This window comes from Tachysurus vachellii, chromosome 1 (assembly GCF_030014155.1).
Source record: "Tachysurus vachellii isolate PV-2020 chromosome 1, HZAU_Pvac_v1, whole genome shotgun sequence".
Lineage (NCBI taxonomy): Eukaryota > Metazoa > Chordata > Actinopteri > Siluriformes > Bagridae > Tachysurus > Tachysurus vachellii.
The window spans coordinates 38,715,083-38,728,239 of record NC_083460.1 but is presented as its reverse complement, the minus strand read 5'-3'; the positions used below and the strand labels follow the sequence as shown (position 1 = coordinate 38,728,239).

The following is a 13,157-nucleotide window of genomic DNA, read 5'->3' as shown; positions in this document are numbered from 1 at the left end:
TTTGGCAGACGCCCTTATCCAGAGCGACGTACATAAGTGCTTAAATCTCTAACACTGAATACATTAATGCTGGCTCACATTAAGTGAAAGACTTTTGTGTCTTTACCAAGAATCTCTAGAAGAAGACACATTTTATCTCAATGGGACTTTTCTGGTAAAATGTGTATAAATATTTTTGCATCTGCTTATATTTTGTTTCACTTTGCATCAAATCTATCTATCTATCTATCTATCTATCTATCTATCTATCTATCTATCTATCTATCGATATGTTTGTGTTCTTTATAAATAGTTAAAAGAGCAGGACCGAGTGTGTACAGTTCATCATTGGGCTGTTGGCAAGGAGGCTGTCTACTGATTTCTACTCTTAGGATTTTTCACTGGAATTTTGTTGGTATTCTTCATGTCATTGCATGCAGTTAGCGGTGACTTGTTTTGCGGCCATACTGAGATATTTCCTGGGGCGTCAGTGTTTCTGGCTGACTGTGACTGACACTTATGTTCTCTAAATACATTACAGTGTACATCAGCTGTCAGGCTCTTACTCTGTCCCTGGGCCTTGACTAATCTGTATCTGAAAGAAAAAATGCTGACAACGACAGGTAGGCGTCGTTTAACCCGTACTTCTACATCCAACCCACATGAACACATTCGACCTTCCGTCCGGCAGTCGTCTTTTTGAATACTCAATTCTGATTGGTCAGAAGGTGTTGAATCGTTTTCTAGAACAGCTGCTATAGAAGATACTGGCTGTAATTTAAGCCAAGGTTCATACTGAATGGTCTTCTTCTAATATATCAGTTCTATAAAAGACACCTTTTATTAATGCCACACACACATTACAGCGTGGTGGAATACTTTTCATTGCATATTTTCACATAGAGTATCTACTTGCGCTCTGATCCGAACCTTCTTTAGGGGCAGCTATGAAACATTATTATTGTTGTACTGTTTGTTGAGATTGTGGAGTGAAGTGAACCAGATGAAATCATGCTAGCTGGTTTATTCATGAGTCCTATATAAAGCCTAAGGCAACATTTACACCTGCTGTTTCCTCATGACTGAAATGTGCACTGGCCTCATCTGGCATGGCATTCTCAGACCCTAGGACCGGGGATGTTAAATGTCATCCATCTGGGTTTATTCACCTGGGTTTAAGACAACAAGAAAGAAGATGATGAAATATGAAAGATTTACAGAACTATAGGAATTACTCTACTGATTTGCAACTTTAAGTTTATCAACTTTAGTTTATCATCACCAATAAATTTGTACATGATACCTGCAGCTGGAATCATAACCACTATCTTATGCTTATTCAAAGACACTTATTGAATTACTCTCACACCTCTTCTACTTTTGGGTTGCTCGGCATCCTCTACTCTCGCACCAATTAACTTCATCTCCTCTTTAACCTTACTCTTATAAGTACTTATTGGAACTCTTACCAATATAACCATCTCGCTCCTCTGTACATGTCCAAACCATCTCAATCTAGCCTCTCTGACCTTGTCCCCAAAACAACCAGCCTGATCTGTCCCTCTGATGTGCTCGCTCCTAATCCTGTCCATCCTCGTCACTCTTAAAGAGAACATCAACATCCTCCTCTCTGCTACCTCCATCTCTGCCTCATGTCTTTTCCTCATTTCTAAAGTCTCTATCCTATACAGCATAGCTGATGAGACTACTGTCTTTTACACCTTTCCTTTGATTCTTGCTGACATCACACAACACTCCTGACACTTTTCTCCACCCAGTCCAACTCGCCTCTTCTCCTATTTTCCATACTTCCCATCACACTGTACGGTTGAACACAAATACTTAAACTTCTGCACCTTCTTGACCTCAGTCCCCTGTAATATCACTGTTCTACTTGCCTCACTCTTGTACACATGTATTCTGTCTTACTGTGACTGACTTTCATTCCTCTTCTCTCCAGAGCAGTCCTCCACTTTTCCATTTGTTCCTCCACCTGCTTTCTACGGAGCACGTCATCCACAAACATCATCGTCCACGGAGACAGTGACAGTTGTCAACTCTCACACCTAACTCTCATTATTGTTTACTGCATCCTGGCTGTTGTCGTGCACTGTATATTATTGAGCAATTTGAAGTGGTTCTGTGTCTGTACAGTAGTATTTGTAAATGATTGTGCTGAGGCTAGCAGTTGCGTGATTTGTGTCTCAGATGTTGATCTGTAGCAGGAGAACACAGCCTGAGGACTCTGGTGCAGATGCAAGCAACTTCGCCTCAATTGCCTAATTGCACTGCATCATTTAGCTGCGTTATATCAGGAGCACAATTTCTATCTAAGGACAGCTTTACTGATGCAATTTTTTTTAGAGCCAGAGACCGATACCAAAGATCGATTCTGAAATGAGTGAACGATCAGGTATTAATTATGGATTTCACAGAACATCTTATTTGGCTCTTTAGATTGATTGTTGCCATGCGCTGCTATTAACAAACTCCTTGTCCTGAGTTTGGTGTTAAGACCGTTAATTTAATTTACTTGGCTCAAAGACAAGTGATCTGTGCCTGCAGAAGTTATTTCAGTATTCAAGATTTTATTCGTCACATGTATACACTTATATACAACATATAAATTGATCAAATGAAACCTTGGCCTGTTTATTTATACACACACATTCTACGAGTGTGTGTATAAATAAACCATGTTAATATGAATAATATATAATAAGAAAAAAGAAATAAAATAAAAGGAAAAAGAGCATAAAAGAAACTTTAAGGCTTGGCAAACAAGTGGACAGGATCTGTCTCTGGGTGCTTAGTGCTCGCTTCACTGAACTTATTTTTAACGGTCACAGTCAACAATATTTCTCTGCTTATATCGGCTGCCAACACAGCTGCATTACTGAGTGCTGTCATCTCAAAGTATCGGAGTATGTGTACGTAAACAGATTGATCCCTGATACTACTGTCCATAGTGGGGCAGTGTTGGCTCAATGGTTCTGGATTGTTGATCAGAGAATCAGGGTTCAACCCCTGGCACTGCCAAGCTGCTAGTTTTGGTCCCTTGAACTAGGCCCTTAACCATCTCTGTTCCAGGGGTGCTGTATTATGGCTGACCCTGTACTTTAACCCTAACATTTCCAAGTTGGGATTTGTGAAGAAAGAATAGGTCCAAATCGGCAGATTTCAATGGAGTGTGGAATTAATGGATTGGTAAAGATTGGTAAAACTATTATATGAGTAAAATCACTGCTGTTATCACAGCAACATTTAATTATTTTATTCGTAAATTGACAGATTATATTGATTTTATGGGATAATGCTAGGGACTGTATACCAGGTAGCTCTTTCTGTATGTCAGTAATCAACTTGTGGAAGTATGTGTTATAGTGTGCCATTATTCTGAGGAATGAATGAAGGCTCAACGTGGTCTCATTCATTTTCAGCCCAGCGTGCACTAACCAATTTTGCTTAAGTGACTTGTTTATTACTATATGAGTCAGCAATTAAGGCTTCTGTCATCTCCGAAAAATAAACAGTACCTGGAAATGGAGTTAGATTATGGTTTAAAGACCCCATTCAGTTGTTTTCCACCCACTGTATTTTGATTAAAATTGTACCTCAGCTCAGAAAGGTAAAGATTTCCTTGAATACAATGGACAACTTGATGGCGCAAGCTGCCTTTGCCTGTCACCTTGCCAACAGTATTGTTTTTAAAGACCTGATTTCCATATTTCCCTAGAGAAGGAGTGTGACCAGGTGAAAGCCGCAGCCATTAAGCAACGCTTCTGTGACCAGCTGCATGAAATTACAAAACTGATCTTTGACACTGTGTTAATGGAGCGCAAATTGATGTTGGTTAACTTGAATGAGCCAAAAGCATGTATTACTCTGTCTTAAATTCCCAGTGTTAATTTTGTTATATGATACATTAAGGTTTAAGGACTTATATAATATGATATATAAATGAACTGGAGTGGAACATAAAAAGTGGGTGTAAACTCTAATAATCATCAATTGATTGGTGCTAATAGGACATACCTGTAGTTAAAAAGCTCCCTCTGAAGTCACCTTGAATAACCTAAAATTTGACTCAGCGAGAGCTCATTCAAATCTGTGATTTATGCAAAAGACTGAAAACTTTCTGTTTTTCATCGGTGTTCTTATTTATTCTCTCCTAAAGAAAGCCTTCATTTACATTTGTGTAATTCTAGAAGGTGAGAGATTTAAACCAAAGTCAGTGAGCTAGGATTAGCAAATGCAGCTATGGTAGTGTACTAGAATAAAGAGCTGTACATTTTCAAGCTGCAGGGTGAGATTAATCTCAGCACAAACATTTAACCTTTTTTACTAAGTCTCTGGTGTTTCATTCTGTAATTGAAACTGACTTATTAAATATTTTCAATTCAATTTATATTTATCTTTAATGAGCAAGCCTGAAGCAATTGTATGAGGAAGAAACCTTCAGAGGAACCAAGCTCAGATGGAAACCCATACCGGATACCAAAGAGTGAGATTGTAAATAATGTCCTTTCTACAACTGTTTATAGTTAAGCGGAATTGTGCAATTGTGCAAAGAGCTCCTGAGCAACCAATATGTCTGTAATTTGTCTGTAAATTACATTCATAATGTAATTATGTCTGAGTTTATAATAGACTTAACTCTAATTTCTTCCTGCTGAAGTTGTTCACTGATGAAGACTCGAGCACAAAACCACCCACTGCAAGAGCAGTTAGGATACAAAGATAGCGCCATAGTCTCCAAGTGGTCCCCAGCATTTCTGGGCTGTCCACGTGGAGCCGCAGCAGTGTTCACCACAAGGTTGAAGACTTCAAGACCAGAGGTAGGGTGCCAGGATAGATCGGACAGGTAACAGTGGGAACTCAGAACACTGGGGATTCTGGAGTAGCTTGTGTAGCATAAACAAATAAATTATTTTATGGCCACAAGTCTGATAAAAAATTAGTACAGTTCAAGCCACAGCACTGCCAAGCTGCCTTGAGCAATGCCCTTAACCCTCACTGCTCCAGGGGCACTGTATAATGGCTGACCCTGTGCCCTGACCCCAGCCTCCAATGTTGGGATATGCAGACAAAAGAATTTCATGGTGCTGTTATGTATAAGTGACAAAATAAAGGCTTCTACTCAATCTGACGTGTTGATATTTTGCGCCAAAGGTTACATTTAATTAAAAAGTATGTTCACTGGTAATGTCAGTTATGTTTTATATCCTGATGAACTTTTCAGGACAGATGATCATGTGTTACAGCTTCTCTGTAACAAGCCTTTTTTATTTTGTTTATGTATTTTTGGCTTAATAACTGCAGGTGAAAGTGACAATGATTATGGTTAATTATTTTATTTATTCACATAGGTGTGAAATGACATTTTTTCATTACTGATGAACTAACTCACAAATTAGCAAGTGTCTTTGGTCTTTTAGTTTTGTAAATATATGGACCTCAAGTTTGCCACTGTTTTGTGTCCATGTGCCTATATTCATAGAAAAGTTCCAAAAAAAATGTTTTTTTAATTTTTTTTTACACATATGTTTCTATCCGGGGGCATGGTGGCTTAGTGGTTAGCACGTTCGCCTCACGCCTCCAGGGTCGGGGTTTGATTCCCGCCTCCACCTTGTGTGTGTGGAGTTTGCATGTTCTCCCCGTGCCTCGGGGGTTTCCTCCGGGTACTCCGGTTTCCTCCCCCGGTCCAAAGACATGCATGGTAGGTTGACTGACATCTCTGGAAAATCGCCCGTAGTGTGTGATTGCGTGAGTGAATGAGAGTGTGTGTGTGCCCTGCCATGGGTTTGGCACTCCGTCCAGGGTGTATCCTGCCTTGATGCCCGATGACGCCTGAGATAGGCACAGGCTCCCCGTGACCCGAGAATAGTTCGGATAAGCGGTAGAAAATGAGTGAAAGAATGAATGTTTCTATCCTTAAAGTGAACAGTTATATCAAACCCATTTCTGCTCTTTGAGAAGCCCTAAGTGCTTGTTCATAATCATCTAAAATTTGAAAGTGTTTATCATCACCCACTAAAATTCTGTGTAAGGTTATCAATAGAGAGAAAAACTCATCTCACACTGTAAGATGAGCCAAAAGAGTCTTGACTTGTTTTAGATCAGATATGTTCCATATGTCTGTATCTTGTAAAAAGAGGACATTTGCAGCAAGGGCAAGGATAAAATAATATTAGCTGCAGAGTACAGCTTTAACACTAAAAATACAGCACAAAAACTTTAGCTAATTAGCCATTGTGGACAAACCCGTTACGTAGTTAGATTAGCAGTAGTTCTTAAAAAATTGAAGTTTCCTAACTCACATCAGTATAGTAAATATTTTTATGCAAATAAAGAACTTGTCAGCTAATATTTTAGGAATAACTTATTACCAATAATTACATTATTGTATTCAGTGTAATCCGGTAGCCATGCTATTTTTCTAGCTACCAACATTAGGTGAATTTTAAAGTCATTAAAAGTGTTTGATGTCAAGCTTGCTAATATTGATAATTTTATTATGTAAACCAATAGCCACATTTGTTTGCTATCAACATTAGGCTAACTTTAAGTGTTTTATGGAAATCTAGCTAGCATTAGGTTAAGCTGTTTTGTAGCCAAATGTGCTCGTAAGTATTAACCTTTATACATGTAGTTTGGTGGCTATTAACAGAGAGTGACTGAGCTACAGTTGAGCATTCGTCGGGTACAAACAGCATCTGGGTTTATTATTTCTTGAGCTATGAACATCTTCAAAACTCTTTAAGTAAAAAAAAAAAGTAAAAAGTAAAACAATGAACCAGTAAACTTCTGCTGGCAGAGAACATTTAAGCAAAGTCCTAGATGTCTAGGCCTGTCTCCTGACATTACCTTCATCAAGTGCACACAGCCTTCAAGTCATGAAATGTTCTGATTAAGAACCACTGCAAAGATACTGACTGAAAATCCAAAACTTTAACCAAAACCTTTTTCTCTATTTCTCTGAGAACCTTTTAGAAACTACATGTACATATATTTTTTAAGACATGTGTGCTGACTTACAGTTGAAACTACACAACAGTACATCAACATCATATCATGAGGTTTAGACATTACTTGTAAATAAAAATGTCAAATAAGGACAATTATAGATAAATATAAATACATTACTAATACATTAATCCAGTCACTCTTGGGATTGGACTGACATGGACATAATATACCAGAATATTTATTTATTTATTTATTTTTAATCAAATCAAAGACATTGAACATTTATTTACAGGTAGCTTGTTCTCACTAAGTGATGAATAGTTAAACTAATAAGGTTTAGGCTTAAATTAGGCTTAAATTAAGATTAGGAAAATGTGCAATATCTTGACTATTCAATTTTTCAAGTCTAGGTTATGTACATTATGTATATGTAAATGCACACAAATTTGTGATATTGACCATGTTAACGCTAAAGATCTCACTTCTCCATGAGCCTTATCATGCCTTATAACGCCTACTGAAGCATGTGTTCAGAGATCAATTAAATATCAAGGTTAAATTATAATAAATATTCCTCTAAACAATGATGTCATGACAAATCTGACAAACTATAATAACAGCAATATATACAAAACACAAATCCAGACACATTCTGTGAAGTTGTTCTGTGTTTTTTTTTTTTTTTATGGCTTTTCAAAAGCCAGGTGAAAAAAGTCCCAGCTATCCTTATGAAATGCTTAACAATTAAAATTGTTGGTGATGCTGGTGTAGCCTTAGGATTAAATCTAGATATAGGTCTATATCTGGAAATGTTAGCTCTTCTCAGAGTGTGGTGGCGAGCGGTCCCTATGAAAAAGAAGCGATACTCCTTTCCTAAAGCGATGATCCCTGACGCTGTAGATAATAACATTACAGCAGCTGTTTCCTGTCAGGATCCAGAAGGCAAAAAAGGAAAAGCTGCACCAAGTGTAACCGACCACATTGCCCAATACAAATACGGCAATGGGAGAGAACGAGGCTGCAAAAGCAAAGGTAAGGATACCAATAGTTTTGGCTGCCTTGATGTCCGAAAAGGAGGGTCTAAGGGAGCAAGTGCTAGCACCTCCCTCAAGCCCCTCTGAGAGGAGTTTGCGCTTGCGGGTGTAGCGGCAGATGCTAGTGAAGGACAGGATGTTAACTATCAAAGTGATGCCCAGGAGTGTGAAGTCGAATGCTGGAAATAGCAGCATAATTTGGGTGTCAGCCGGCAACTGAAGACCCACCAGGTGTGGGACATAGTTACACATCCGGCTGCACTCATTGTACTCCAGAGTAAAGCTGTCACTCAAGATTAGAGGTGCCATTGCAATCAGAAAGCTGCCGGTCCATGAAGCAAGAATCAGGAGCAAAGTCCGCCTCCGTGTCACAAGTGTATCTTTCTGTAATGGCCATATGATTGCCACACTGCGCTCCACTGTCATCATGAATATAGTGCTGATAGAGACAAAAGTGCAGCCAGCAAACATTGGGCCGATCACCATACAGGGCTGCCACGAGCTGGAAAGTTCTAGTGCTGAGACCGTAGATCCAGTCTGGTACCACATAGGAGGAGTGTTGCCCACCATGATGGAGATTTCAGTATAAACAGAGAATGGCACAACCACTATCCCAACCATCATGTCAGCAATGGCCAGAGACACTGCAAAAAACACAAAGCACAAATAGATGATAGTACTTTACTTAAGTGAAATGTTCACACATATGTCATAACAGCTTATAAACCATAAAAGTTTTTGCCATTCATTTTAGAGATGGGAAGTAAAAAATTCAATTAAATTACATTTAGGCCTCATCATAGCACAGAGAAAGCGCTGGTTAAAGTGGTAAATGACCTAATATTGTGACCTGATCAGGGTTGTGTCTCCTTTTGTTGCCTTACTTTAACGCAGCTTTTGACACCACTGATCATACTAATTCTCCTTGAAAATGTTGATGGAGTTAAGTGTTATATAAAAAAGTCCTCTCCTGGCTTATATATATTATATATAAATATATAATATGTAATATTTGTTTAGTCAAGTCTTTTTTAAATAGATTTTTCTTCAGTAAAGGTGCTGACATGGAGGGACCATGCTTGCACAATGCACACAATTTTTATTAACTGATCCATCATGAGGATGGCACACAGCCTAAAGATACATGAGATTATTGTGGATGGAACCCCTCAGAAACCATGAAGAAGGTATTGGAATGCATATGATATGAACAGTTTTGCTCTAATGTAATAGGACTACAAGTGCTATGATGGCTTTGGACTGCAATTGCAACAAACTTTTTTTGCACTCAAGTCTCCATCAGTGAACGGTTGCTAACTTCAACACAATTGACATCAGGTTAAAACTAGAATAAATATCCCGATTACAGGTCTTTTAGAAAACAGTTATAAAAGGGAAATGATTCATAATAACACTATTCGGTGTCACCCAGATGAGGATGGGTTCCTTTTTGAGACTAGTTCCTTTCAAGTTTCCTTCCTCATACTAAGTTTTTCCTCACTGGCTTGAACATTAAATTTCTATCCTGAACTTATATATTGATGTATATCTGTTTTGTGGAAATATCCATTGCTAAAAGTGTTATACAAATACAACTGAATCAAATTGAATTACTTAGAAGTAAAAAATGAGTATTTTGAAATAACAAAGTATGATAGCTTTACAATTACTTTGAAGTAACAACACACAAAGCACAATTTGATGTAATAAGATATGATAATTTTGACTTTGCATGATATGTACTAAGTTTTTTTTACTAATAATTTTAGGCTTGAAAGAAAAATCTCTCCTTTCTAGATAATGAATGCTAGTGAAAGATTCAAGCTAATCTGAGCTTAGTAAGTAGACGGTCTTAATTTGATTTATTCATTTTTAATTTATTTATTATCATAGCATGTATATGTTTGTGGGTACCTTTGAGATAACCCTGTGGTGAGCGGGATTGGCGTGTCTGCATAAACACTGTGAGCGTCACCACATTGCCGACAACAATGGCGAAGGCCAGGCCAACCATGAACGCCACTGTCAGCGTATGGTTCAGTAATCGGCAGCAACACATGGTGCAGAGATGCTCTGAAGAAGAAGTCACTCCAGGAGTTGATCCAGCAGATGTGTGATTAGAAACATCGATTAGCACACCAGTGCCCCAGGGTAAGCTGAAGTTTGCTGTCACTGAGCCCATTCTGTACTGTTTACACCTTTGTGAAAGGTCAAGGTGAAGTGAATTTGTTGCTGTGATTAGATTCACCACAATCCTATAGAATGGCAGAAAGGGAGAAAATACAATGAGGTATCTCAGTCATTCAATATGGAAAAATCATTCTTCTTATTTTTGTGACCTTTATTGCTTCATGTTGTGACATTTTAAAATGTATAAACAATTTTAATGAACATCCTCATAAAAGTACCCAAAAGCAGCACTCACATGATATAAGACCCTTAATGTATTCCATTAATTGTCCTTACAAGATCTAGCATAGTGAATCTAGCTAATAGCATCTAGCTAATTGTAGCTTGTCAAAGAAAATGCATTAATTATGATTGAGTGTGTTAGATTCTGTAATGTACTTGTAAATGTGTTAATGAGTGTCTGTGCATGAATGTGTGTGTGTGTGTGTGTGTGTGTGTGTGTGTGTGTGTGTGTGTGTGTGTGTGTGTGTGTGTCTTAATCTGCGAGGGAAAAAGCTTGTCATTTCCACTTCGCTCACCAATCCCCACACTCCAGCTGCTGCCTCTGTCAGTGCTGCTAATCTGTCCTCACTGGACACATACCCTCAGGCGGTCCTTGCGCTAACCTTAGACTTAGCATGCTAAATGTTAAGGGTTAAGCAGAAGCCCAGCTGTGGCTGTTTCTCAGATCCCAGCAGTCTCTCTCACGCACACACATCAGTGCTGTCACACTACCTTGGTTTCTCACTGTCTGAAGGTTTTAAACTTTCTACAAACTCTCTAATGAATTAGCAAATGCAAATGTAAAAATGTCCTAATTTGTCCACTTGAATGTGCAGCTTGGTGGTGCACTCTGTTAGGGATCAATCTGCATGGACAGCCTGTGACCCACAAAACTGTTCTGGATAGAACCCCATTGCATTGGTCAGCTTTTTGCTCAGGTTTTCATTAGTGAACATTTGAAGACATTGCAGGAAGGAATTAATGTCATTACTAGTCTATGATGAACTCAGAAACTAGTCTATAATGAACTCAGAAATTACTCTGGCCTATAAGTTCCTCAGTAGCTCTTGGTTGCACAATTACACATAATTATACAGTTGTAGAAAGGACATGGAAATGAGGATGAGGTTCCCTTCTGAAGCTGATCTCAAAGTTTCTTCCTCATATCATCTCAGGGAGTTTTTAATTATCACCGTTGCCTCAGGCTTGCTCATTAGTGATAGATATTAAAGATAAATAGTAATTTATTTATTTTTTTTACATTTCTGTTTCTTTGCTTCTGTAATGCTGCTTCGAGACAATGTCTTGTTAAAACTGCTATAGAAAAAATAATTTAATTAAATTGAATGTGGCAATTCTTTCAGATATTCTTACAATTAATATACCATATTAATAATATAGCATTTCTTGGCTTCCAAGCACCAATACCAAGTAACTGGTTGATGCCCACCAGTTTTAAATGGACTTCTCATGCACTAAACCGATCTAAAAATCTGTCTGCTATAGATTCTCCAAGTTGTTGTTATTCAAAGAAAAATGTGAATAACAAAATCTAATAAACAAGCAAAGCAGTTTTATCTTTGTACTGTATTATCCAGATTGCATCCATTTTGTAAAACAGTAACTCCACCCAGTGGCCAAATGCTCTATGATTACATTTTATCAGGTTACACCGTCACTTATACACCTTCTGAAAGCTAAGGTACACCACTACCTGAGGTAAAAACATCGCTGCCTGGTAATGTGTTAGAACTGAACGTCATCTCGAGTAACCGAACCTCACTCAATAGGATTATAAGTAAAAATATCAACACAGACTCCTTTCATTTCCATAAAAGGTTTTCATGAAGCCTGTGCCTTTGCACTGTGCTTTTTGTATAATACTTCTCTGAGTGTGAGTGAAGACTCAGGTTAAAGACTGCTCTTCAGTTTCTTCCACCTTACTAAGAAGTCCCTTGGAAACACAAAACTGTTTCTCTCACAAAACAAAAACACAATCCTAGTCCCTAATAAACATCAGGATTAAAGACCAATTTCTAATGTAAACTTGGAGATGCTTCTCTTTGGTTAGATCTGTTAGATCTCACTACAGCTTTTGACACAACATTCTGCTGTTACTGTTTCTTCCGATGGTATTTTTAACTCTGATACAAAGAAAAAAAATAAAAAACAAACATTTCCAGAGCTTGTCATATTGCTAAGAACCCACAAAGCACATACGCCGTATGACAAATTGTTATAAAGCATCGACACCAGATACTCCTTCCATAAATGGTATGTAAATATCTTAACAAATTAACAATATTAATGAATACTAAAAGAAATAAATAATAAAAAAGTTTTTAAATGTGTTTAGAATGCATTTATTCTGTGGAGCAACGTATCAGACCAAGACTGTTAAAAGACACCTTGCAGTTTGCCCAATATTGCAATTTATCAATATTTTCTGACCTATCAGACCTATGAAGCATTAAAAAGTGCTGTAATATAATAGTAATAGTATAATTAGTAAACATAAGGTGTCCCACAAGGATGAGTCCTCGGTCTTCTCTGTAGAATTATTTTCATGGGTATGGACATTCACTGTTATGCAGATGATTTCAAGATGTATTTTACATTTACATCTTAGGAGACCTTGAGGTTTTGATATGACCTTTGGGTAAAAGGGTTTATATTTACACTGCATTTACACTGCAAGAAATTCAGTATTGCCCCATCAATATTCAGGCTGTGAGCTAGAACCAAAGGTCCCCTGAAAAAACTGGATGGTTTATACCATGGATTGTCTGTCTTAGAGTGTCATCGTGCTCATGATCTACACTTAAGAAAACAAATGCTGTCTCTCTTTCCTCCAGCCTTCCTCATCCCCCTCCACCTCACTCAGAATTGCATGATCCTTTTGTGGTTTATTTGCACCTTCTTCCCTTTGCTGCATGTCACATTGATTTCTTAATACAGTGTACCTTGATACAGAATGTAATGTTCTTGAACGTGTTGCTACAG

The 13,157-nt window shown here is 37.9% G+C and overlaps 1 protein-coding gene across 1 annotated transcript; it reads right to left on the bottom strand.

Moving 5' to 3' along the window:
• Positions 1 to 7,242: 7,242 nt before the first annotated feature.
• LOC132842657 (adenosine receptor A3-like) lies at positions 7,243 to 10,311 on the bottom strand. Its single transcript, XM_060865452.1, has 2 exons — positions 9,897 to 10,311; positions 7,243 to 8,626 (listed from the first exon to the last, which is right to left on the bottom strand). The coding sequence occupies exons 1-2, from the start codon at positions 10,162 to 10,164 to the stop codon at positions 7,761 to 7,763; spliced, it is 1,134 nt and encodes a 377-aa protein (XP_060721435.1). The 5' UTR covers positions 10,165 to 10,311; the 3' UTR covers positions 7,243 to 7,760.
• Positions 10,312 to 13,157: the final 2,846 nt, after the last annotated feature.

Coding starts and splice junctions, on each gene's coding strand:
- LOC132842657 (XM_060865452.1), bottom strand. CDS start 10,164: ATGGGCTCAGTGACAGCAAACTTCAGCTTACCCTGGGGCACTGGTGTG. Junction 8,627..9,896: donor ACCACAGGGTTATCTCAAAG/GTACCCACAAAC, acceptor TGTTTTTTGCAG/TGTCTCTGGCCATTGCTGAC.